The sequence below is a fragment of the Pteropus alecto genome, unplaced genomic scaffold, assembly GCF_000325575.1.
Source record: "Pteropus alecto unplaced genomic scaffold, ASM32557v1 scaffold105, whole genome shotgun sequence".
In the NCBI taxonomy this organism is placed as follows: domain Eukaryota; kingdom Metazoa; phylum Chordata; class Mammalia; order Chiroptera; family Pteropodidae; genus Pteropus; species Pteropus alecto.
Window position 1 is genome coordinate 7707610 of NW_006436294.1, and position 25680 is coordinate 7733289.

The 25680-nt window shown below is 63.9% G+C and overlaps 2 protein-coding genes across 4 annotated transcripts in view; both read right to left on the reverse strand.

Annotated features, from left to right (window-relative positions):
- Positions 1 to 156: 156 nt before the first annotated feature.
- Positions 157 to 11699, reverse strand: TONSL (tonsoku like, DNA repair protein). Of its 3 annotated transcripts, XM_006912991.3 has the most exons (26): positions 11549 to 11699; positions 11352 to 11447; positions 11047 to 11189; positions 10330 to 10513; positions 9948 to 10077; positions 9574 to 9745; positions 9380 to 9494; positions 9093 to 9238; positions 8867 to 9019; positions 8541 to 8666; positions 8233 to 8404; positions 7316 to 7392; positions 7141 to 7230; positions 6805 to 6877; positions 6558 to 6721; positions 6349 to 6472; positions 5290 to 6029; positions 5105 to 5181; positions 4609 to 4762; positions 4455 to 4533; positions 3690 to 3991; positions 3361 to 3532; positions 2555 to 2730; positions 1995 to 2068; positions 1599 to 1732; positions 157 to 412 (listed from the first exon to the last, which is right to left on the reverse strand). In XM_006912991.3, exons 1-26 carry the CDS (start codon positions 11571 to 11573, stop codon positions 219 to 221), a joined length of 4092 nt encoding a protein of 1363 aa, XP_006913053.1. In that variant the 5' UTR covers positions 11574 to 11699; the 3' UTR covers positions 157 to 218. The 3 variants fall into 3 exon arrangements, 1 of the variants encoding a protein (XP_006913053.1); XR_001517003.2 differs by lacking the exon at positions 157 to 412 and having other exon boundaries at positions 2568 to 2730; XR_003046644.1 differs by lacking the exon at positions 157 to 412 and having other exon boundaries at positions 1688 to 1732; positions 2568 to 2730; positions 3361 to 3991.
- A 3315-nt stretch (positions 11700 to 15014) lies between these two features.
- The window catches only part of CYHR1 (cysteine and histidine rich 1), a 14933-nt gene continuing 4267 nt past the window's right edge, over positions 15015 to 25680 (reverse strand). The window contains exons 3-5 of the mRNA XM_006912992.3: positions 17888 to 18126; positions 17205 to 17416; positions 15015 to 15740 (exon numbers count right to left, since the gene is read on the reverse strand). Coding sequence (XP_006913054.1) covers positions 15349 to 15740; positions 17205 to 17416; positions 17888 to 18126 — 843 coding nt within the window. The 3' untranslated portion in view covers positions 15015 to 15348. The remainder of the gene's footprint in view (positions 15741 to 17204; positions 17417 to 17887; positions 18127 to 25680) is intronic.

Genomic DNA, 25680 nt, shown 5'->3' on the forward strand with positions numbered 1-25680 from the left:
TGTGCCTGCGCGCGGACGCCGCCTTCCCGAATCCCGGCCGCGCCCCCGAGCGTCCCAGGCTCGGATCTGCCCTCAATGCCCGCGGCTGTTTCTCTACCGCAAAGCCAACCCAGTCTTCCACCTCCCGCCCGCCTTAAGGCAGCAGCCAGGGAGAGGTGGCAGCAGCAGCAGCGTCCATTTATTAGGGGCGTATGGGGAGGGCGGGGTGACGCCGGCCATCAGAGGCGCCGGAAGAAGAGCTTGGCGCCACGGTCCAGTGTGCACATGCCGGGGTCCGGCTGGCTGGACAGCCGCTGGCGCAGGGCGGTCCGGTCCTCGCGGGAGAGGCGTTGGCTGCACAGCTGCAGCTCCTGCAGCTCCGCTGTTATCTTGTCCCAGAGGCCCAGGCCCAGGGGGCCCCGCACAGCACAGCCTGCAGGGGGAGGCGGAGCGGGCCTCAGAGCTGCTACGGCAGGGTGAAGCCGGGCAGCAGCAGGGGACAGTGTAGGCACCAGGGCACTCTCAAGCCTGTATCCTTCCTCTTTACCGACGTGGCCCTCAGAAAGATGACTTCCTCTGAGGCCCCAAGGGCTGTGGGGCGCTGCACAGACAGAAGCCCAGCAGAAGCCCCATAAAGCTCTAGGAGGGGTCATGTTCTCTGAGGGACCGCCTGGGACCTGGGCCCTCTCACAGCCAGGGGTCAGGAAGGAGGGAGGTTGCCTAACATAAACACTGCAGTCACATCTGTGCCTCTGACAGTGTCTTTGATGATACCTGGGTCTTTCCGTCCATAAAGTGGACACAATAGGGGCTGCCCAGGAGTTCAGTGCCTACTAAGCTCCCAAAGCTTGATCCTGAGGCCAGAGTGCCCGGTAGGCTCAGGGCTCCCAGGAGCTTGGTGAGGGTGTAGATGCCAGGAAGCTATGTGTGTGGAGAGCAGGCCCTCAACTGAGTGCCGATCTGCCACCAACCTGCCTTCATGGAGGAGCCAGCCTGGCCTGGCCCTGTGAGGCAAGGGTGAGGAGCAGGAATAACCCAGGGGCTCCCCATGTGTACACCCACTCCCAGCCTTTGTCCTCCTGGAGACAAAACCTGGTGCTCCCCCTGCCCCAGGCCCCAGCTGGATAAGCCAGGCTGCTGGCCTGGGGTCATCCCCAAGACAGCTCTGGTAGGGCACTGTGCAGGTGTGACCAGAATGACAAATTAAAGCAGGCCACAGGCCAGGGAGATATGGTCTGAGCATCCTATGGCAGGAACTGGGAAGGGAAGGCAGCTTCCACCTCTTACTTTGAGCTCCCTCTTCTTGACAATGGGGAGGAAGTCCCCTTGGAAGGGGTCTCCACGCCCTCTGCCATGGCCTCTGAGGACCAGGCTGAATGGGCCAGAGGCAGAGATCCCATGCCGCTCCTGCCCCATCATTGGAGGAACTGGGATCACACCCCCTTCCAGTCACTTGTCCCACACTTTAGCCTCAGGGGGCCCAGCCCACCCTTGCTGTCTGACTGGTGGCACTGACAGCCCCTTCGGAAGAGGTGCCCGGGCCTCAGGCAGGTCCCTGAGGAGGGATACATGTCACCAGCCCTGGTGTGGCAGGTGTAGACACCATCCCCAGAGCTCACCTGACAGGCCCAGGAAGCGCAAACCTTGGGGCCGCTCCTGGAGGGCGGACAGGAGCCCCTCCAGGCCCTCAGAGCCGATCTCTCGGTTGGCAGATAGGTCCAGCGAGACAAGTGAGGGGCAGAGAGGAAGACATCTGAGACAGAGAAAAAGTGAGGGGATCAGCTTCCCGGGAGGGAGATCCCCATCACCAGAGAAAGCTGCCCTGAAAAAATCATAGCTCTGGGAGCCACAGGCAAGGACCAGCAGGCTCTCCCCGGCCCGGCAGCGCCCCTCCAGGGCCATCAGGGCGCTGCCAGGGGCACCACGGGAAGGAAGTGGCCCACAACCCCCCAACTCTTAGTCCTTGGGATTAGGCCCCCCCTCAGGACAGTGGAAGCACAGGCAGGTGTTGTTACCTGCTTAGGTCTCCCACTGCCTCGCTGTCCAAGTGGTTTGCAGACAGGTTCAGGTGTGTCAGAGCACAGCCTTCCTAGACACAGCAGAGGCCCGAGACAGGTGAACTGAATGGAGTGCTTGCCCTCCCTGCATCCCAGTAGAGGCCCCACACAGTGGTAGCCAGACACTTTCCCTCTTTCTTGGGGACAAGGGGGCAAAGGCTGTCTTGGCCCCCGAGGCAGAGGGGAGCAGCACCTCTAAAATTGCAGATCAGACAGAGATGCTTCCTTCTACATGTGCCACATTTGGCGTATGGTGAAGTGAAAATCATGGGGACCCAGCCTTGGCTGGAAGAGCCCTCAGAAGCCTGGCATGCTCCCTGGGACCTGCCTGGGGACAGGGGAGGCCACCCTGGCTCCCGGATGCCCTTCCTGCAGGAATCCACAGCCTGAGGAATGCAGCTCGACAGAAAGCTTCCCCCACGGCTATTTCTGGGTCCTCCACCCCAACTTCACCTGTGGAACCTTTGGCCCAGGTGGCTCAAGGCTCCTGTGGCTTGACATCCATCCCCAATGCATACCTTGGTCAGGTACCTGACTATGGGCTCCATGAGGCCTGAGTCACTCTTGCTGGCCACCACGGAGCTGAGCTCCAAGCGCAGGAGGGTGTGGGCAGGCAGGCTCTGCAGGGTCTGAGCCAGGGCGGTGGCACCCAAGACATTGTAGGACAGTGACAGTGTCTTCAGGTGCTTGGCATCTGAACCGGGAGCCAGAACCTGTCAGTTCCACACAGCCACCACCCCTAGCCCTGCTACAGCCCTCATGACCCTTCTGGGGATGCTATCATCCCTGACGTTTTGTGTACAGGTAAACTGCCTAGGGTCCCGGCTAGGGAGCGGGTGGGCCGGACTCCTGAGCCACGATGGGACGCCCAGGTGCCTAAGTCAGGCCCTGGGCTTGGATGTGCGTGCCTCATCCGCTGCCCTAAGCCCAGACCCCTCCCCTGCTGCTGCTCTAAGTCCTGAACCTCATGTCCTAGCCTTCTGCCTCTGCAGAAGAGCCTCCTGGAGGACCCTCACTTCCCAGCTTCAATACTGGGACCCTAGCTCTCTGCAGCCCTGGTGCACTTATGTTGGAATCACCTCAGGCGAATAGAACACTCAGAGCTGGTGACAACAGTGTGACTGGGGTGCGTCCTGAGGGACAGCTGGGGCAGGGTGTGTACTGGGGGATGGCTCAGGCAAATGCAGCACCCGCACGTCTACCTACATGGGCCTAGATGCCAGGCTGGTATCCCAGGGCTCCTTTTGGTCAAGGCTCTTGGCATCCCCGGACACACCCTTCTGATGGCAACTGGGACCAGGGAATAGACATGCGGTCAGCTTACCTTGGAAGGCACTTCCCAGGGCTGCCTGGTGGCTCAAGAGGAAAGTGGAGCCAAAGCCACAGGCCTGGAGATGCAGGGTGCTGAGGGCGGGGCAGGCCTGCAGGATGGAGGCCAGGGCCTGGCTGCATCCATCCCCAAGGGGGTTCATGCTCAAGTCCAGCTCTTCCAGGTTCTGGGGAAGATACAGGCCTCCAGAAGGTCTGATGTCCTTGCCATCCCAGGCCTGAGCACCAGCTAGCACTCCCACCGCTCCTTCCCACCCAGTGCCTGATTAGATGAGAGTGTTCCGATGTCACCTGTTGCTGGCCTGCTGTTCTCCACATCTTTACCTGCAAGGTGATCTGCCCCTGGAGGCCTGTGGCCAGCTGGCGCAGGCCCTCAGGGCCCAGATGATTGGAAGAGAGGTCAAGGACGGTCAGGCTGGGCACAGTACCCAGGACAGCCAGCAGCTCGGTGGCACAGGCATCCCCCAGCCGGTTCCCTGCCAGGCGCAGCTCCCGGAGCGCAGAGTGCAGCTTGAGGGCCCACAGCAGGGGAGTGAGCTGAGCCTGGCGCAGGGCCAGGGAGCAAGCGCTGAACGAGGGGCCTAAGCTCTGGTGCTTCACGGCCTGCAGCACCTGCTGGTGTGGCTCTGGGTGGGGTAGGTATGCCATCAGGGCCAGAGCCTGCCTGCTCTGGTTCTGGGGGCAACCTAGGCACCCCCCGCCCGAGCCTGCTGCGAATCCTGGGGGCCCCTACACAGGCTGGTAGGCGGCACTGACCAGCCTGCCCTGCGAGGCCCTCCCCAATGGGACCCTGGCCTCCACTGGCCACCCCGCAGTTCAGCCTGAGGCCAACCCCTCAGCGTCCCTGGCAGCTCTCAGCAGTGCCAGACTTCCCGCCCAGGCCCAGCCCAGGGACCCCAGGTTCTATGGGCCCCACTTCCAGGTGGGACCACCGTCTCCTACCCATTGCTCCTGTGTGTGGGCAGAGTAGGGGAGAAAACCTGAGGACAGGTGTGGTGGGAGGGGATCACGGTGGACACCTGGGGTCCTGGGACCGAGACCCTGTGACCACAGGTGGCAGGGGCAGGTGGGGCCTGTCTGGGCCCTTACCTTGCTCCAGGCTCTGGCAGGCCCTCAGGTAGCGGTCGGTCAGTGGGGGCAGGTCCCACGAAGTCACTTCAGCCAGCACCTGGAAAACACCATGAGCAGGCAGCCGGGCACCAGCGCAGGATGCTCATGCTCAGGCCCGGCTCCTGTCACTCACGTCCTCATTGGTCTGTAGCACATCGGGGACGGGGTCCTGTGGGGCCAGCAGGGCCCCCTCTTTTCTCAGGGTGAGCCTCGGCAGCAGCCCACAGGCCTGGTAGTAGCGCTGGGCAGCTTGTTCGGCCAGCCAGGCCACGGAGTGGGCCTCCTTGCTGTGGGAACAGGGTGCAGAGCGTACGCTGAGGAAAGGCCCTGGTTCCTTCCCACCCCCACTGGCTCAGCATACCAGTGCCCCTGCAGCCCAGCGCCTCCAGCTTCCCTGGGGCCGCAGGACCTGACCCGACCACTCTGGGGCCCTGCTTGTGCTGGTGCAGGGCACCCTGACCTTGACCTGGGCCAGCAGGGGTGGCGCATCAAGTCAAAGCGAGCCCTGGCTACATGTCCCACCTGATGTGCAAACACCAGAGTTCGTGGCTGCCACCAGGTGCCACCTCCTCAGAGCCCACAGGGGTGCAGAGGGACCTGGGGCTGGGAGGGGGCGGGTAACACCTTACCTGTGCGGGACAGGGATGAGGAAGAGACTGTCCTGGACGCGAACGCGCACCCGGATGGGAGGGAGCAGGGCGGGTCCCTGGCAGACAGGGGCAGGGAGGGACAGGCTGATCAGGGAGAACAGTCCCTGCCCTGCCCCACGGCACCCCCGGGCTGGAACTGGCTCTGCCCCAGTCGTGGCACCCACCAGGGGCTGGCCTTCCGCAGGTCTCTCCCCACCCGGGACGCCAGGGCTCTGGGGGGGCTCTGTGGCCGAGTGGCAGTCTCCAGCTGCTCTGCCCAGTGCACTCGAACTCCCATGACGGGGCAGCCGGCTCTGCCGGGCCCGGGGCCTGATGGGGCTCTCATCGCTGCTTGACTCCGAGACATGATGCCGGGTGCTGTGCCCACAGGCCTGGGGCTGAGGCCGGCGGCAGCCCCGGTGGCCGGGGGTCACCAGCAGATCATCCTCCAGCCAGTCCCCAGCCAAGCACTCCTCCTCAGGGATGAGTGCTGCCTGTGGCAGGGGGGCCTCGCCAGGGCCCCGAGATGGGCCAGACTCCAGGCGGCAGCTTCGGGCACTGCCCACAGCTCGAATGGCTGCCCGGTAGGCTGCCCGGCCAGCACCCACTGCCGCCACCTCCCTGTTGCTGGTGTGGCCCGCCATGCAGGCCTTGGCCTGCTGTGCTGGGCCGGAGCGCCGGGGCCTCTTCCGGGTTGGCTGGGGAGCACCCGTGCTGTCCTCGCCCTCCGAGCTGCTGCTGCTGGCCAGCTTGTGCCTGCTCCTTCCAGACCTGGCCACGGGCGGCACTGCTGATGCCTGGGAAACCCTGGCCCTGGCCTGACAGGCCTCTGGGGGTCCCGGGCAGGGACTTGAGGAAGGAGAGGCCTCAGGGTCAAACAGATGGTCCCTTAGGAGGGCTTGGGAAGCCAGGGGGCTGTGGGGAGCTGTGGGAAAGCGGAGCCCACTGTGAGGCATGCCTGGCCCCACGCCACCCCCCCCCAGCCGCTACGCAACATGCCTTTAGGAATCAGGGCCCAGCGGGCTGCTGGACTGGGGAGCAGTGTCCCCAGGCGCAGAAGAGGCCCCTCCTTACGAAGCCAGGGGGCTGTGGGGAGCTGTGGGAAAGCGGAGCCCACTGTGAGGCATGCCTGGCCCCACGCCACCCCCCCCAGCCGCTACGCAACATGCCTTTAGGAATCAGGGCCCAGCGGGCTGCTGGACTGGGGAGCAGTGTCCCCAGGCGCAAAAGAGGCCCCTCCTTACCTCGGCCTGTGGAGGCTGCCTGGAGCAGTCTCTCCATGGCGCCTGCCTTTTCCCACGTCTCGCTGTCCAGGTCCTGGCAGTACAGCTTCACCCACTGCTGCAGGGTCTCCAGAGGGCTGTGGCCCTGCAGGCACCCAGCTGAGAGCAGGCCCAGGGAGCAGCCCCACCCACCGTGGCCCATGCCCACCTGGCCCCTCATCCTCCCTCACCTTCCTGGTTCGCAGGGTGACTGACGCTCCCCGCTCAATGAGCAGCTCAGCCACCTCGAAATGGCCACAATTGAGGGCATCGTGCAGGGGAGTTATGCCTTCACAGCCCTGGCCGCCTGGGTCGTCCACCGCAGCCCCATGGTCCAGCAGGAAGCGGACGATATCTGTGGATCGGGACGTGAGCCTGCTCCCAGAGTCCTCCTCAGACCCCCTCCCTGCCATGTGCTAAACCCCAGGCCGTGCTCACCCAGATGCCCATAGTTGCAGGCCTCGTGCAAGGGCGTCCAGCCGCAGTAGTCCCGAGGATTCAGGGGGTGGCCCTGTGACCAAGGATGGGAAGGAGAGGGCCCCAGGCTCAACGACAAGTGCCTGACCCTGGAGCTCCACGACCTGAGCTGATCCCACGGCCCATTCCTGGTCTGGCCCTGTCCAGGTCCTACCAGAGTGTGGGAGATGCTCCCACCATCAGGCAGGGTCCTAGGGGTGCCTGCAGGCGCTTGTGCAGGGCCAGGAGCACGGCGCCCCCTCCAGCTCCCATGTCCTCCCTGTACCCCGGGGTGGGGAAAGCGGGGTGCAGGCCCACCTGCCTCACGAGGTCCTGGACGCGGCCGAGCTGGCCCTCGATGCAGGCTCGGTGCAGCAGCGTCTCTCCCACGTCATTACGTCGGTGCCACTGTGGGCGGTCACCGGAGGGCGTAAGTGCCCAGACCATCCTGGTGAGCGCCCGAGGGGACACGTGCTCGTCCCGCTGTCCTTACCTTGCCTGTCCTCTGCCGGCCCAGGCCACCATGCAGCTCATCCTGCAGCCGCTGGGACTGGCTGTCAGCCTCGTCATCTGCGAGAACCGGGCCGCCGCCTGCTGAGCCTGGGGCTCCCTGCTCACTGCCACCTGCCTATGGTCTCCGGTGCCCCGTCCTTCTGCCTACCTGACCCCTGTCCACTGCACATTGGCCGCTTGCTCGGAAGGCAGACCCTGCTCTGTGGGCCATGCCCCACCCCAGACCCATGCCACTCCAGCCTGGGAAGAACCTTTGTCGGGCTACGTCAACCCACGTTAAAGACACTTGTCGTTGAGCCTGGGGCCCTCTGCCTGCCCGTCTGCATCCTCCCATACTGCTAGCTCTTTCCAGAACCCCTTTTCCTTCTGTGACCCTCTGTTGAGCAGCACTGCCTAAAGCTGCTGTCCCTCGTCCTCTCTCCCTGGCTCCAGCCACGCCCTGCGAGGTGGAGCCCAAACTCTCCACAGCCCTTGGCCACTCACTGAGAGGTTCTGGAAGCCCCCCAAGTTCAAAACTGAACACGCTCATCCTGGCCTCAGGGGTTGGTCCCCACCCCTCGGCCCCAATCTGCCCTCCCTGCCCCCGGCTGCCCTGGATGGCTTCGGCCCGAGCCCGCCGACTCTCCTTCCGTCCACCTGCCACAAAGCTGACCACGTCAGCTCTCAGGTCTCTCAGGAAGTGCTAAGCCAACCACCCTCACTGTACCCTTTCCCCAGGTCTGAGCCCATGCCACTACCTAAGGAACACCCTCCAGCCCCCCGTGTCGGCCCCGCCAGGAAGGCTTGCTGCGCGTGCCCCCCCTTGGCTCCACTGGCAGTGGTCACCCGCCTTGCATGGGGCTGTGTCCTCCTGTCTCGAACCAGGTGGCACAGGACCAAGGCACATGCGGGCCTCACCACTGTCCGAGAGCTCCACCTCACTGGCCTCCACGGCGTCGCTGTCTTCACCCCCGTCGTCCTCGCCCTCGTCCTCGCCCTCGCCCAGCTCCTGCAGTCTGGCCTCAGTGCCAGGGGCCTCCTGGTGCTGTAGCCTCAGCTGCACGGTGTGGAGGTGCCGCAAGATCTGCCTCTGAGGAGCAGGGGATGCCCAGCTCACGGCCAGGGCCACGGGGATGCTGGCCCCAGAATGGGGGGACACGGGGATGGAGACCGAGGCAACCAGCAAGCTGCGCTTGGGGACCCCAGCTGGGTGGGTGGAGCCGCACCTGCAGCTGGGGCTGCTGGGCCTGTTGGGCACAGCTGAGAGCCTTCTGGAAACATGGTGCCAGCTCCTCATAGGTGTCACCGGCCTCCTCTCGGGAAAGCGCAATATTTAGCCAGGTCTTGGCTTCCTGAAGCGGGAGCAAGAATGGGCTAGTGGCTGCTGCCCACTGCACACAGCTGGTCCAGGCGCCCCGCTGCACCCCGTGCCAGGAGGATGGCAGCCTGGGAATGGAAATGCCCATCTGTGCCCACCACCAGGTGTGGCGGTCCCAAGACACAGGTGTGGTGACACATGCAGAGGGCAGAACTGGGCACAATCACTTCTCACCTCCAGGGCACTGCCATCCCGCAGCCTCAGCTCCTCTTCGTAGTGGTGCACAGCCTGACGGTGGTCTTTCATGTCTCCCAAGGTGGCAGCCAGGGACACGTGGATGATGGCCAGCTCAGGCCCTGGCCTGCCTAGCAGCTCAGCCAATTGCAGCTGAGGAGGCAAAAGTCAGGCCTGGGCCACTCCACAGTGCTGCCCTCCCCTCCCGCTCCGCCCCGGTGCACACCTGCTTCTGGTAGGCCTTGGCTGCCTTGGGGAAGTCACCTGCCTTAGAGAACAGGTCCCCCAGCTGTTCACAGATGCCCATAGCACCTTGAGGGTCACTGGCCTCAGACTCCTCCAGTCGCTGCTGCAGCCGGACGACCGCCAACACTGCCAGAAAGAGCCTCGTGTGAGGGGGCGGCAGGACACAGGCTCCAGCCTGGCTTTGCCGCCCGTTAGCCGAGTCTCTTAGGCAGGACACCCGCCCTGTCCGGGCCCCTCTACCGATGACGGGTCCCCTTCCAGGCTCACCATACTTGAGGGTCTGGTGCACAGCCGCCTTCTGCAAGGGCTTCTGGAAACCCAGCCTACACGCCTTCTTCAGCACTCTTTTGGCAGCCAAAAAATCCCCCAGGTCTTGGAGAACCTGGAGGATGAGGGCAGGTAAGTACTGCAGCCCCCCTCGAGGCCCAAGCCTGCCTGAGGGCCGCGGCGTGGAGGAGCACCTGTGAGATGAGCACGCAGCACTCGCTCTCCATGAAGCCCTTCCTCAGGGTGCGTGCGCACTCCCGGGCCCCCTCCAGGCAGCGCATGGCCTGGGAGTGCTGCCCTCTGCGCCAGTGGATGGCGCCCAGGTTGTAGCGGGCGCGAAACAGGTCCTCGTGCAGGTGGTTCTGCCTGCGGGTGGTAACAGGTGCTCAAAGTGCTGGGGCACTCCCGCTCTGCGCCAGCACGACGGGCAGCCCCGCCGGCCCCTCCCCAGCGCACGGCAGACGTGCCGGGCCTCCTCTGCTAACGGGAGCCCGGCTAACCGCCGCCCAGCTCCTTCCTCCAGGAGCGGGAGACTCAGCCTGTCCTGGGGCCCAGCGGGGAGGCTTACTCAGCAAGAAAGATGCTCTTCTTGAAGTAGCTGTTGCACAGGGCCACCTCCTGCAGGCTCTCAAAGGTCAGGCCAAGGTTGAGGTAGAGCCGGGTCCTCATCTCAGTCAGCTCTCGCCCAGGCAACGTCCCTGGAAGACGCCCCTCTCGATGCTCGGTGCCTCATCCCCGTGGGATCTCCAGCTCTGGACCCTGTGCCCCACCCTCTCTCATGCCTCCTACAATGGTGCCAAGGTTGAGGGTTCCAGGAGCACAGACTGTGCATCTTATCGCTAGCAGGCTTCTAAGAACAGATCTCAACCTCACAAGGAAGTAGAGGGCAGGCAGGTGATGGGGCTGCTCTCCCCTCGGCCTACAGGTCTGGAGGTAGGGGCGGCACTCACTTTGCAGCTTCTCATCCACGATAGCCAAGCTCTTCTCAAAGGCAGTCTGGGCCTGCAGCAAGGCATCCTGTGACTGGCAGTAATCATAGATGTCCAGATGGGTGCGGCCGATGGTGGCCCAGGCCCTTTGCAGCTCGATGTGGTTGGACAGGGAACGGGCCAGCTCCAGGTAGTGGTGCTGGTGCTGGGGCACAGAGATAGTTGCCGTGAGCCAAGCCCCACCTCAAACAAACCCCACAGGCCACCTAACTCCAGGGAGTCCTGATCTTTGCCCAGGAGAGCTCCCTGCTCCTCCGAACCCCCACAGAGCAGGCCAAAGCCAGGCCACACATGCCCCATCTTTTTCATGCCAACGGCTGCCTGTGGGGACACCAGCTCACAGTCCAACAAGCAAGCATCATGACAGACATGAAATGATGAGTCAAAGTTGGCGGGGTTCCTGCACCCCGGCAGCCAAGGAGGGCTTGTGTGGACAGTGGGTCCTGACCACCCAAGTAGTCCACAGAGGCAATTCGAGTAATATGTTCACTAACAGTTTCTGCGGCCAGGCACCCACGAGAGGATGTGGTGCACCCACCCCAGGACCCCACCACTATCTCTGAAGGTGAGACCCAGACAGTGGAGACGGTGCTCCAAGCTCAGAAAGGAACCCCCATGAAGTGCAAAACCAGGAAGGTGGGGTCTGGCCAGCATGAGTGCCAGCTGGGCGCAGCCCACCTGCAGGGCAGCTGAATAGTCCTCCATCTCGGCCAGCCGCTCTCCGATCTTTCGGTGAGCCACGGCGCAGCCCAGGGGGTCGTCGGCGCTCTCCAGGAGCTGCAGCTCCTGCTCGTGCTCCTGCAGGGCCTCCGAGTAGCGGCCTGGGCCGGCGGGGGATTGAACATTTCAGCCTGGGCCGCAGTCGACCAAGAGCCGGCGGGGCGGCGAGCAGCGCGCTCAGCCTGGCTCCCCACCCCCGTCCGCCCAGCAGCTCCCAACCCCTGGGCCCCGGCCCCACCCTGGGCCCCGTGCGAGGCTCGCACCATGGCTGGCCAGGAGCTCCCCCAGCTGGTTGCAGAGGGCTGCCTCCTCCTGCAGCTGCCCGCTGTTCTGGGCCTTGGCCTTGGCCTTGTACAGCTCTGCAGAGAGAAAGAGAAGGCCAGGAAGCTGAGCCCCTCTGCCTGGGCCGGCGAGGCCCGCTCCCAGTTCCCACACTCGGGCGTTCGACCCGAGGACTCACGGCGAAGCTCGCGGTCCACGCTCATGCTGCGGCCGCCGCGCAGGAATCCGGACTTCCCGCGCTCCCACGCCGCCCCGCCCCCCCGGCCCGCGCAGGCCCAGTCCCGCCACTCGGAGGCGGGGCTCTCAGCCTCCGCGCGCGCGGAGGGTCCCGGGAAGAGCCGCCCCGCCACCCGAGGCATCCTGGGAGCTGTAGTCCGGCTGGCGCGGGGTCGGAAGCGCGGCGGAAGGAGGTTTCCTCCCGGAGCTCTTGGGGCGGCCCCGCAGCGGCCCTTGGGAGTAGGGGCTCCGGGGCTCCCGCGCGTTCTGACCTCTCACCACGTAACGCGCTCACAGGTGCGACTTTTCCTGGCGAGCGCAGCGCCCCCGTGTGACAGGAGGTGAGGGCCCGTGATCACACGCGCTGGGCACCTGAGCACGTTCACTGGGTCCCGCGAGCCCCCGGTGTGGCCGCACTGCCGTCGCGTTTGGGGACTCAAACCCTGTGCTGCCGGGGAGGGGCATGCATTCCCAAATGGCCGGAGCCAGGCGCGCCGCCTGAGTCCCCGGAGACTGGGCGCCTGTTACACCTGCAGAGCCGTCCTGCGCTGGCAGGGAAAGGCAGTGCGCCCCGGCGCGAGCGTGGAGACCGGACGGCCCCCGCGAGGTCTGGCGCACCGAGGCCCCGGGCCTCGGAATGCCTGCCCTGTCCCCCACCGCTTTAGGAACCCAACTGTCGCACTCTTGGGGCTCTCAGTCCCCGCTACACAGCACGTGCTGAGAGCCAGGCCCCCGCCTGGCTTCCCCAGAGTCCCAGAGGAGCCCCGAGGGAGGAATAGGGGATGGACGCATTTATTTTCTATGGAACTCGAAACAGACCCAATGGGGTAAAATCCTCGGCTAGTGGACGGACGGCAAGGCCTGCTGGGACGGAGTGAAGTGGAGGGCAGATGAGTCCTTTATCTAAGGAAGGCCGCCCAGAGTCTTTGCCGAGGCCACAGAGATGGGGGTGGGGGCAAAGCCAAGCCTGAGGAGCTGCAGGAGGCTGGAAGTGGGACTCGGTGGCCCTTCTCAAGAGTGCCCCCAGTGAGGCTCGGGTGTGGGAACAGGCTGGTAAGGGTGAGGGTAGATGTGGAAGCAAGGCCACCACAGCAGTCCAGCTTGGCTGAAAAGGCTGAGGGCGCCTCCCCAGAGCCTCCTGAAGGACGTGATTGGACTCCCCTGCAGCGCCAGTGTCCTCAGTCCTGGGGGCCCGATTCCCCTTCAGAGTGGACCCGACTTCTCTGCCTGTTTCCCCACTGATCAGACAGGGCTGTGTATATGAGGTGGTGCTGAGCAGGACCTGGAGGACTGGAGTGGGGAGGCTGGCACAGCCCAGGGAAGCCCATCCATGAGGCTGTCTTCTCGTAAGGAAACAGGCAAAAACATGGCTTGGAATTTTTTTAAGCTATAGTTACATACAGAAAATACGCAAAGAGAACACAGACCACAAAAGCAACATGTAAGTCATTTCCGACAGTGATAAAAACACTTTTCACTCTGCTTTTAAAAAAATTATTTTTATTTTGTAAAGGTCTCACTTTGGGTGAACTGAGAACGTGGTGCTCACAGGGGACGAGAAGGGGAACAGGAGAGGGGCCGGCTTGGCCTGTGCCCGCTAGCCTGCCCCCACGTCTTCAGGGGCTGCCCCTCCCCCCACCGCAGGGCAGGGTGCCAAGACAGCAAGGTCCGGGAGACAGCCCCAGGGACCCTTCCTATCAACATGGATGGACGTCCCCCAGTAAATTGGTGACCCCCAGGGAGGTGCCACAAAGTTTGTGGCACCAGCCCTTGGCAGCAGCTGAGATACTACAATTTCCCAGGGTGCCTGACGGCCCCAGGCTATAAGGTGACAACCATCACAGCGTGGGGGCTGTGATGGGATGCATTAACAGCCGTCTTGGGCACCCCAGATACACATACCCTTGGCTGCAGGAAGTAGTGGGCTGTACCCCTGGCATGTAGCTGACACTGGTACCTCAAGAGCCCAGCCCCACCCATCCACCCGCTCACGCAGGGTGGGTGACATACCTTCACCTGCACACAGAAAACTGTCGTCCACCCTGCCCCAGCCCGGGAAAGCCACCAGGGGCTTCCCTCTGCAGACAGCCTTTCACGCACACACCCAAACACAGGCAAGCAGGGCAAGCCTGCACCAACCTGGGCTCTGCTCACAACACCCTCACTTGGAAGTCCAGGAACTCTATAGAGAAACGTAGAGATGCAGTGACACACACAGCGAGACCTGACACGCATATACCTGTCACTCTCCGTGTCCACCAGGCAGGGGCCAGCCCGAGGGCAGTGGGCCCTCACACCAGGGTGTGCCCAAGTGCAGAGCACTGTGGGGGCTGGGGTGGGTTCTTTCTCTGAAGAGGGCAGGAAACCGAACACCTCACACCACCTGGTCCCCTCAGTGGCCAGGCCATCGGCCTTGCAGGAGGGGACCCTGAAGAGCCCCATGCACTGGGCTTGGAGCAGGAAGCCAAACTGGCTTCTTAGGGGAACTTGGGGAGCCACCCTGGCGGGAGGACTGACACCAGGTCTCAGCCCAGAGGCTGGCCAGACCCGCAGCTGCGCTGCCCACTGAGCCCTGCATGGCGATGGGTCCTGCGTGCAGGGAAGGGCGGCGGGGGCTGCTCCAAGGCACAGGGTGGCCTGGCCAGGGGCGAAGGAAACGGTTCTTTGGTATTGAAGAAACAAAAAGCTATTGCATTAGAGCTGCGTCTCCTACGCAGAGCAGGACAGCTCTCCAATAGCTCCAAGGGCCCAGGAGTGCACGCTGCAGCCGCGGGGCCGGGCTGGAGGGTGGGGACAGCTCTCCAACACCTGCGAGGGCCCGACCACCCCGAGGTGCACACACGGGGCATGTGCACTGCAGCCCTGGAACCTTGGGGTCCTGGGGCTTTGGGGGGCAGCCAAGTCAAAGCTGGGAAGAGACTGCCTCTCAGGCAAAAAACCACGCTGCCCAGGCGCTGACCTTCACGGTAGACCCCTGGATTGAGGGCCAACAAGCTGGTCCATGAGAGCAGCTCAGTGATCGACCCCCTCAGACCCTCAGCTGCCTCACCAGCCAGGGCTCCCAGAGCTTTCCTCACTTCCCGGCCAGGCTCTATATAGAAGAGAGATTCTCTCTGGCTAAATTTGCATGACTTACAGAGTAGCCTGCAAAGAGTTTCTCGTTTTTTCCTGGGAAGAGAATTTCACCCTGCATTCCGAAACATCCGCTGAGCCCTGTGGAGTCCTGGCCCCCTGTGGTGGTTGGCGGCTACGCCGAGGCTGCTGGGAGACCCCGACCCTGCCTACTCCCCTGCCCAGGCTCGAGATGGAGGGGACAGCATCTCCAAGTGTCCTGGGCAGCCCCTGGAAGTCCAGTGACAGGGACGGGCTGGCTCCGACCCCCAGGCCAAACCAAAGCTCCCGCGCTGTGCCTCGAACAAACCAGAAAGTAGGAAACAAGGTGCCTTTTTAATCGCAATCAAATATGCCGTCTGATGTCAGTGCCCCGAGCCCGGCCCAGGAGCCGCTTCGCCGAGTGGTGGGGGCCCGGCAGGTCCCCTGCGCTGCGCCTTGCCCTGCCCCAGGCCGTGGGCTCCTCTGCAGGGTCCCAGCCTCCAGTGACCTGGACAGGGAGGTGGGGCGGGGGGCGTGGCGGTGGGCGCTCACAGCTGCGCGCACACATGCAGACTGCCCCAGTGTCACCGTGTCCCTCCGCCTCTGTCAAGCTGGTAGGGCGGCACTGCGGGGCCGCTGCTGGGGGGCTGTGGGCAGCACGGCGGCCGCCTACTTCTGTATCTGGAACAGGAAGAGCCGCAGGTTGATGTTCTTGGCAGCCAGCAGCTTGTTGCACTCCACGGAGTCGACGATGGGCAGCGGCACGTAGTCCGTCTCATTGCTGTCGTTGGTGAAGACGAAGTGGTAGATGACGGGGCTGATCTTCACATCATCGTACGGGCCCTTGAGCAGCAGGAAGGAACACTCCAGGGGCGCCGTGACCTTGCTCTTGAGGAGCAGCTGGAAGGAGAGGGTGCGCTTGCACGAGAGGTTGGGGTTGCGCTCTGAGTCGTTCACACGTGCCTTCAAGACCCACGTCTGGCTCAGCACCGTGAACCGCGGCGTCTCGTAGTACAGGCGTGTGATGAAGTCGTCCGTGCGGTACGGCCGGAACTGGACCTCTGTGGAGACAGACAGGCCGGGAGGGGCCGGCAGTCAGTGTGGGCTGGGCTGGGGGGCCTTCCGGCCAGCTAAGGACATAGGCTCAGCTGGGGGGGAAGGCAGCTTCCCAGAAGGACACGAGCTCTCCTTGTCACGAGGCAAACCAAACGTGACTATGGCAAATGGCGGGCGGCGCACATGCGTTCTGGGGAAAGTGACACACATCAGCTGCGGGGGTCCAGAGGCTGCCACCCGCCGGACCCCACCTGGCCCTTGCCCACCCGCCCCAGGGGCTGGGTAAGCAGACACACAGACAGGATGCAGTTCTGAGAACAAGCACGCTTTATTGGTTCCGATACAGAGCCTCCAGAAAGCCGGCGGAGGCGGCTGCGTGGTGCTCGGGCCTCCAGGACCGGAGTCAGGGTGCGGGCTCGCCGATGCAGCCTGGCCGTCAGTCGGTGGGCAGCTGCCGTCACACAGTCCTCTCAGCACAGCCCGGGCCACAGCCAGCTTGTCCCTCCACGAAGGCGGCCAGTCCTTCCTGCGTGTGTGGGGCTCCCTGCCCCGCCACTGCCCAAGTCCTGACGCCTCGGCCAGGCCTGGCCTGTTTGTGCCGTGGCGCCCACCAGGGAGACTGAGGCTGCGGCTGACCAGGGAGCATGGCCTTCTGCTGCTGAGGCTCCCAGGCTCTCAGCCTCTCCGACCCGTGCAGGCCCACACTGAGCCAGGTCCAGTCCAGGCAGCACGGTGCAACTGGCTGCCATGACTGCCCTTGATGCTCTCAGCTGGCCACCTGGCAGGGGCTGGGCAGTCGAGGGCTGGAGCCTCCCTGAGCAGCCCCAGCATCAGCAGGCACTCCTTGCTGTTCTTTGGATCTAGACCGGGCTCTGGCATGGCCCCTGCTCTCCGCACGTCCGAAGGCACTGTCGGTGGCCAGGGGAGCCTGTGAGATCCAGCGGGCCAGCTGCGGTCCAGCCTGCCTGTCCCTGGGTGTCCGCTCCCAGCTCTGCCTTTCGAGCTGGGCGCCCTCTGCTTGTTCTGCAGCCCTGCCCTGAGCCTCTTCTGGCCTCAGGAGGCCGGTGGCCCCCACAGTGACCGCAGGCAGGACCCAACGTGACAAGTGTTCTTCTGGCCCCCAGCTCCCGGGCCCCCTGAGACACCCACCTTCTGGTTAGACCCCAGAATGTCCCAAGTCTGTGCAGCCCCACACAGTGAGGACACCACCTTGTCGCTGGGGTGGGGAGGACAGGTGGGAGGGGCTCCGTGTGAGCCATGCAGGCGCCCCTGGGATCCTGCCCTGGCCCCTCCCCTGCTCAGCCTCTGGTCCATCTTCTCCCCTGAGGTGCACCCCCCCATTCACCAGCTCTTCTAGAGCCCAGCCATCCGGTGTGGCCTGCGCCCACTGCCCAGAGCCTGGGCTCCCCAGGCTCCCAGCCGCTAGCCCCCCACCTGTACAGCATGCAACAGGCAGCGGGGCACCTCACCTGTGTAGCCGATCTTCTCGAAGCTGAGCAGGCTGAAGATGCTGTTGTACAACTGCATCTCCTTGCGGTGGCTCTGGTCCATCTCGTCCAGGATCTCCATCAGCTCGTTGCCCGTCTTGGTCGGGTGGGCGCACGCGGCCTCGTGCACTGTCAGCTCGTGGAAGGGGCCGTGCCACGGGCAGCCGATGCGCTTGTACTTGCACTGAGTCACCCTGGGGAGGTGAGCACCACAGTCAAGGCCTGAGTCCCACGGGCCTTTGCTTAGCTGTGCTCACGCATGAGCCCCTCCCTCAAGGACATAATCAGCGTGTGCCAGGCCCCAGGAAGAGAAGGCGCCATGCAAGCTGTGGGCGCCTCGGCCACTGATACCCACTGCTGTGGGTTGTTTCTCCTGCTGGGTAGTGGTGGCTGCCAACCACGGTCCTGGCCTCGGCAAAGCCTGATCCAGGAGCAGCATGGGGGCCTGGGCAGGGGTGCCAGTGCAGCCTCACATCAACTGCCTCGAGCTCCTGAACTGGCCACACTTGCCTGGGACCGGGGATGTCGCGGACGGCCTCTAAGAGACTACCACACAGCCCCAGGTGCAGACCCAAGCCCCCACCCCGTGTCGGGCCCCAAGGCCCGGTAACGAGGCCCAGCCAGAGAAGCCCACAGGAGGGGTGGCCCCCGGGCCCGATGGTCACCTGTCCTGGCACTCCTCTTTCTGGTGCCTCTCCAGAAGGGAGCGGGGAAATGGGCGCAGGCAGAAGCCGCACTCGGAGGGCAGCTCGCTCACGGCCTTCTCCACGGCCAGGTTGCGGCAGCAGAGGCTCTTGCTGATCTCACAGCGGCAGTTGGGGCACGTGGCCTGCTCCTCCTTCAGCCGGGCATCTGCTAGTAGGTGGATAAAACAGCCAGCGCACATCAAGTGACCGTTAGTGCACTGTGAAGAAGCAGAGGGAGACGGAGCTCACAGACCTGCGGGACGCGCACGCCCGTGCTGCCCGCCAGCTCCAGCCAGGCCAGGCCAGGCCATCGCGAGGGGTTCGTGCCGCAGGAGGGACTACGATGAGGCGGCGTGGCGTGCTGGCGCTTAGCACACACAGGGCCGCTGCTCAGGAGAGACAGGCTTCCCAGTAGCACCTACGGCAGCCGCTGGGCCTCTGGGGAGGCAGGTGTCGCCAGGTGGCCCCCGCTAGCTGACAGAGGTTCCGGCTCTTCACTGAGGCAGGCCCGCTAGAGCGACTGACCACACTGGGGCTTGGAGCCGGGCCTTCTCCCATCCCAGGGGTCAGGGACCGTCCTGAGTCCCCTGCAGGCCCCGAGTTCAGGCTACCCACAGAAACGTGGACTTGTGGCCCAGCACAGTAACAGCATGTGGCCAGCGGCTGTTGAGGGGGCAGCAGACAGTATTCCCCATGCCGAGGCAGTCATGCCCTCTCCTGGCCTTCAGAAGGGCCGCTCGTGCTGGTGGCAGGGGACTTGGTTCACATCGACCCCCAGCCTGGCCCCTGGCCTCTCCCCTCTGGATCTCCTTGGCCAGCACAGGTGAAAAGGCAGCTGCCACCCACCCGGTGACAGTGGTTAGCTGCAGGGGCCTTCCCCAGACCTGGTTGTAGAGTGTGGCAGTGGGGCAGCCAAGCTGGCCTGGGACAGGGGCACGTGGGCGGTGCATGCCTGGGGGAGGTGCAGGGCACAGCAGGCAGACACGTGGGCGAGTTGGCCCAGTAAGACCTGGGCCCTCCCTTTCCGAACCTCAAGACCTGAGGGCCAGACATTGCCGTCAGCAGCTCGCCCCTCACAGTGGGGGACCCTGCACGTTGCCAGCCCAACTCCTCTCTGGGGTGGTCCTTCACTGGTTCCACACCCCACCCCAGCACCCACCTGGTGCTATGAAGTGGGATACCCAGCAGACTGTGGGCCTGGCTGCCGTGTAGGGGGAGGGGAGACCCAGGCAAGGGGCACGGTTGTCCTGGTGGTCTCAGAGCCTGGGAACACCGGGGCAGTGTGGGGACCTTGGGCTGGGCTCTGTGCTGCGGGCTGCCGAGGCCTAACTGGGTCTCCATTTGCAGAGACCCCTCTGGCTGGCCAAGGGTGAGCGGGCAGGCAGCAGCTGGCCTGGGCGTGCCAGCCATGGCAAAGCTCCAGAAAGCCACTTGGCCACAGGCTTCCCTTGGGGTCCAGGACCCTTTAGAGAAGGAGGGTCACAGGCCACTGCCAGGCCACACCCACACACGTAGGTCCCCTGCTGGAAGCTGAGTGGGCTCTTAGCAGCCACGGGCTGGGCTGAGGGTCCAGGGAGGGATAAGGAGTAACAGTGGGCAGGGCCGGGGACAGAGGCCTCGCTCACATGTGCACACCCCAGGTAACCTGCACCCACACCTCAACTCCTCAGTCAGGTCAGAAACTAAGGTATGTAAGATGAGGAAGGGGAGCCGGCTGGGCTCAGGCTTGTAGGACAGGGCCTGGCAGGGGCCGGCCAGCACTAGCTCTGGACACACGGCTGGTTGGGATGAGTGAGGCCTGCCCATGGGAGAAGCAGGCTAGAAAAGCAGTCTGCCCTGTCTACCCGCCAGGGCTCAGCAGAGGAGCCAGAGAAGCAGTGAGCAGGGGGGAGGGTGGGGGACCCCCTGGGAGGCGCAGACCAGGGGCTCTTCCCACAGCCCCACCAGGCCCTAGCCTTGGGGGCGGGGGAGGGGAGGGTGGTCGGCTGCTGCTTCCAGGGAGCCAGAGGGAAGCAGCACAGGCCACCAGCCACTTACCGCAGGAGGGACTGCAGGCCAAGCCACATGGCGCCACGCCCACTGAGGGCCATCAGGACACCAACCCCCTCCCTGGATTGGGGCCCCACACCGCCTGGGCAAAAAGACAGCATGCTCCTGGGTCTCATCACCTGGCTTCTCTTCTGACTCTGGGTGGCCCAGCCAGAGTGTGGGCCCGAGTATGACACTCAAGATGGAATCCTGGGACCTCCTGAGGGACACTCAAGGCTGCCAAGTATGTGACTGCTTTTCTCCCAGCACTGCCCAACCTGCACCCCAACCCCGCAGGCCTCTCCTTGGGTCATGGGGGCCCGGCCACAGGAACACCTGTGCCCCTGGGCCGGTCCGTGCCCCTTCTTCCCAGAGCCTCCAGACTCTGCAGACTCAAGTGGTGCGGCAGCCCCTGGGAGAGGCAGGCCCACTGCCCACCCTCTACAGCTCGGCTCTAGTCAGCAAGATGCCCCAAGTGCTGCTGGCCTGGCCAAGGGACAAGGTGCCATCCACATGCAGCCAGCCCCTTACCCGCTATCCAAAGGATGCTCTCTAGTGGGCAGCCGGTGGCTGGCCCAGACCCGGCGACACCCAACCCAGGCAGTCTGTCCGTAGCAGGGCAGTTGCCATGCTCCAGACCCCACCTCACCAGCAAGACCCCAGGTCTACACACAGGCCAGGCCACAGCGTCACGCAGACCTGGCCCCTGCAGCAGCTGGGATGGACCACGCCTGCCCCAGAAGCTGGGCTCTAGAGGACTGCGAGTGCTGGCCACACGCCCAGCCCTGGATGGACAGTATCAGCCAGGCAGGGCCAGGCCCCCTAGGTCTTGGGCGCTCCGAGCAGCAGCTCCCGCAGCGCTCAGGCCAGGCTGCCTGGGGGCCGAGAGTGGGGCCCACGACCCAGGATGATGTCGCAGGGCTGCAGATCAGCAGCAGCATGAACTTGGGCCAGTCACTTCCCTCTCTGGGCCTCGATTTCCTCGGGCACAAAAGGCAATGAGGACAGGACTGGCCTTGTCACGTACAGAGGAGGTGGGAGGACATGGGTGGCAGTATCGCTCGGGCCCCAACACATAGTGGGCACAGAACAAACACCCACCACAGTAGTCACCACACAATGGGGCCCGGCCAGCCCCTCACGAGTCCCCCACCTGAGAGGCCTCAGAAGGGACTCCAGGACAGGCCTGTGATTTCAGCAGCCCTCCTTTGTCCCTGGGCCCCCACCCCCAGGACATTACCCAGCAGCCCCTCCCTCTGCCTGGCCACATGCAGCTCTCAGGGACAGCTTCTCCCTGGGCTAAGGGGGCCGAATGGACTGTACAGACTCATGAGGAGCCCTGATCCCCAGCCCTTGGGCTGGAAACAGGTCTTAGACGTGTCTCCCAACTTCCGGAAACCACACCGTGGTCAAGAGGCTAGGAGTGCATGGTCCCCTCAAACCGTGGCCCCTACATGACACCCCACTCTAGAACAGGCTGTGCCACCCTCCAGAGCATAGCTAAGTGCCACCCGGCCCAGCTGGAGGGCCGCCCACCCCCATGGTAGGCCTGAGGCCTCCTCCTCCTTAGTCAAGGGGCTGGGAGGGACCACGCAGCCTCTGAGGCGTGCAGCTGTTCCGGGTAGAGCTGTGACTCCAAGCACCCACGGGACTTCAGTGTGGAGCCAGGGCAGGTGGCCCTGAGGTCAGGCTGCCCAGAGAGCGAGGACGAGGTGGAAGCCCGTCAGGCTTCACTCAGAACCCAAGTGCTGTCTGGGTAACACGTGCGGAACGGCCAGCGCAAGAAACTTGACCCCAGGGTCTGGGACCCTCCTCTCTGCCCTGACTTTGGGCACCATACAGGTGATTGCCAAAGCTCTTCTTCACTTCAAAACATGAGCCAGCCACAGCCGGGAGTGGCCAGGGAGCTGGGGAGCAGACCCCGACCCTAGGGAGCGCAGGCCCACCAGCACTGCTGATACAGCACTCGGAGGGCACGCGCAGTGCTGGGCATGCTGACAAGGCCTATGCCCATGCTGGTCAGAGCTTGGGGAGACAGGGCCACCCCTGCCTCCTACCTTCCTCACCTCAAAGCATGAGCCAGCCACAGCCGGGAGTGGCCAGGGAGCTGGGGAGCAGACCCCGACCCTAGGGAGCGCAGGCCCACCAGCACTGCTGATACAGCACTCGGAGGGCACGCGCAGTGCTGGGCATGCTGACAAGGCCTATGCCCATGCTGGTCAGAGCTTGGGGAGACAGGGCCACCCCTGCCTCCTGGGCCTTTCGCTGACGTAAGTGCCAATCAGGTAGCAGTCCCCTAGGGCCAGGGCCTGAGCTGAGTCCTGACAGAGACAGGAGGGCACAGGGGTGGAAGGCACAGCAGGATGCACCCAGCACCCCCACAGGGCACAGTGGCAAGGACCCCATGCTGTCATAACCAGGGCCTGAGTCCAGAGCAGCGGGGAGGGATGGACATCCTATAGCTTGGGGACACTGCCTCAGCAGGGCCTATGAGGAAGAGCAAGAGAGGGCACCCAGGTGGAGAGGGCACAGCAGCTACGGCCGGAGGAGCAGGGCCCAGGTCTGCGGCCGGGAGTGGGCGGCACAGGGGCCAGAAGGCCAGCAGGGCCACGCTCAGAGGCTCCGCTGGCTGAGAACCAGTGAGGGGTGGGGGAGCTGCGCGGCCCCTCCCTTCAGGCGCCAGTCTACTTGGGGCCTCGGCTGGCACCAGCCTGGTCAGGACCAAGTGGAGAGCACACTGGGCCTCATGTAAAGAAGGCAAGGAAGCCTGGAGGGAGGGCAGGGTCGGGCTACGGCTGCGATGCTCCAGGCGGCACCGAGGCTTTTTGCCCCAGAGAGGGCACTCCCTCAGTAGAGAGGCTGGGTGACACTGCTATGACCACAGGGCGGCATTGAGAGCTGCACACGCTGCCGGTCGCCCGCTCCTGCGTGAGTGTCCCTGTTGCTCCACCTGGGTGCTTCCCCCAGCGCCTGCCTGGGACTCCAGGAGGTGGCCGTACACCTTGTCAGGCCAGTCACCAAGGCCACACCTAACACCCAAATGAAGAACATAATAGCCAGTACCCGCTGTGCCTGCTCTGGCCCTGACCTGGCCTGACGCAGGCTACAGTGACAGCCATTTGCGTGAGTCGGAAGCCAGAGCACGTTTCCCAGCACAGGTGTACAGCACTATCAGCCAGGGCCTGAGTCCAGAGCAGGTGGATGAGCCCACCCGGTCAGCCCGTGTCTGCTGAGGCGAGTTCTTGCCACCACCAAGGCCTCCCTGCTGAAATGGAGGTGGGGTCTGGTGGCCAGGGGGCGAGCTCTTCAGTGAGCGTGCACCCAGCCCACTGCACCCCCATGGAGTCACTCCCATGGCACCAGGGCTGGACACAGCCCACCTGGACCAGCATGACACAGCTCAACTAGGAAGACCGGCGGAAGTGGAGGGGCCAAGTCAAGGCCAACAGGTGACGGCGGCAATGGGCTTCGACCAGGGACATGAAGAAGGTTCTGTGCCCACCCGTTTCGGGGCAGCATGTGGAACCTATGCTGTCATAACCAGGTCCTTCTGGAAGCAAACCCAGCTCTAGTGTCGACCAGGCATTAGCCCTTTCTGAGCCCCATCCTCAACGTCCCCACCCAGGGTCGCTGTGGGGCTGAAGAGGGACGTGGCGTGGGCAGCAAGCCGCCAAGAAGCCTTCCCTCCTTCCCCTGCCCCTCTCGGGCCCCTCCTACCCTGGCCTCATGCTCACGTGCCCCCAGCCCATGGCAGCAATTCCAGCGGCCACAATGAGTTCTGACCCACGACCGGGCTGGTCAGCACTCCCTGAGCCAGGGCCCTTCCACTGACCACAGGGCCCAGAACTTTCTCAGGCCTCCAGGGATGGGAGGGAGCCACTCCTCACTGAGGCCCAGGTGTCACTGGTGGGAATGGGCTATGGAGGGGTCCAGCGCCAGAGCCCGCAGCTCAGTGTCACACCTCCCCTGGCTCCACAACGCGTTCCCAGGTAAGCTGCTGAGCAGAGCCCGCTGAGCGGAGCCCGCTGGGCTGCGGGGAGGGCCGTGGTAGGGCTGTCCTAGTGCCCTCACTCGCCGGCACAGCTGCCCAGCTGCCCGCTCCTGGCAGGACAGAGCTCAGCACCCAAGGCAGTGTGGGCCAGTTTGAACCAGCCAGGCTTAGAGGCCTGGTCACCAGCTCTGGCCAGAGGCTGAGTGGACCAGGAGCTAGCACCATGTGGCCTGTCCTCATGCCAGGTCCAGCTCCAGCCCACTTGCCAGAGAGGAAAGTGAGCAGATCTCTGAATTCCTCTGGGAGCCCCTACCATTGGCTTGGCCTCCTGGGTTGTCACTCGAAGCCCAAAGAAGAGTTCTCCCACCTGGAAGGATCGAAAGGTCCTGGGCAAGGAACAAGGGGCCGGAGAGACGACAAGTCCTGAGGAACACCCCAAGGCTGAGTGATGAGAAGCATGACTCAGGGGCACTGGGCCAGGAGCTGCCCAAAGGCCAGCAGGGTTGGCTGAGAGCCAGTGCCTTCTCCCCAAAGAACTCTGCTCACTTCCCCACCAAAGCCTTTTCTCTCCGCTCTCCAACACCCAGGCACACAGGAGTCCTCATGGCACAGCAGCAAGGATTTAGAGATCCACAGGGTGGAGAAATTTGCAACCCAGACTAGCCCTACACCGCTTCCTACAAGAATAGCCTTCACCCATGGCCCCCCAGTTTGAGTAGAGGCAGGGGAACGAGGCCCCAGCAGCCACGTCCAGTTTCTGTGAGTGCAAAGGAAAGTAGCCAGGAACCTGCCTCATTCTTTAAAAGGACTCTGGAGGAACAGGGTACAGAGATAAGGGGTTGAGGTGGACAGAGACAAAGAAGAAGGTAGGACACTAATTCTGGGGCCAGAATATAGTCCCTGCCGCTACTTGGTGCCAGTGAAAGACCCACCTGGGCCAGGTAACCTGTCTAACGGCCCTGAGTTGGTTAAGGACTCGGACCAGCAACGATGCTGGATTCACACTGGAGGAGGTGGGCAGACCTGGAGTGCTGACAACTTAGAACGCCTGGTGTGGGTGAGGCAGGGTGGGGTGGGAGCCTGGCCCCAGGGCAGAGCAGTCCAGAAGCACAGGGTGAGACTGGGACTCGAAGGGACCCAGACTGTGGGCTTGACGCAGATGGTTCATCCAGACCAGGAATGAAGGAGAAAGATGGGGAGGGCAAAGAGGCGATCCTCTCCCTTCTCCAAGACTCTTCCAGAAAGTGAGGCAAAGAGGATTCTTCCTCTCGGGTGGGAGGAGGGGTGCAGGAGGGGTGTGAGGACAAAGATTGGGGAGTAACTGCTTAGAAAACAGAGAAGGACCTCTTGAAGGAAGAGGGAAGACAGGGAGCTCGGAAACGAGTGGAGCAAGCCCTAAGAGGGAGGGGCGCGGGGGCATCTGTCTCCAGCTTTCTCTGGGGTCAGCTTGAGAAGGTGGGCTGGGGAGTGCCAAGAGAGAGCAAGGGGAGCTGAAAAGAAGCATCTACCTGGGAGACAGACTCGGACCGGGAAATAAGGGGAGTCCGAGCAAGAAAGCAGGGGTTCAGAACAGGAAATAAAGCCCTGAGAAGAGGAGGAGCTTCTGAGCAGGCGCCGAATCCCGACCGCTGGGCCCCGGGGCTCGGCCGGCCGGGCCAGGTCGGGGTCGGGCCCGCGGCCCTACCTGGTACACGGAGGCCTTGGGCAAGTCCAGGCAGACGGTGCAGCACAGCACCGAGTACAGCCGCTCCTC

Coding starts and splice junctions, on each gene's coding strand:
- TONSL (XM_006912991.3), bottom strand. CDS start 11,573: ATGAGCGTGGACCGCGAGCTTCGCC. Junction 6,878..7,140: donor TCCAGGACCTCGTGAGGCAG/GTGGGCCTGCAC, acceptor CCTTGGTCACAG/GGCCACCCCCTGAATCCTCG. Junction 2,731..3,360: donor CCTGGGAAGTGCCTTCCAAG/GTAAGCTGACCG, acceptor CTCCCGGTTCAG/ATGCCAAGCACCTGAAGACA.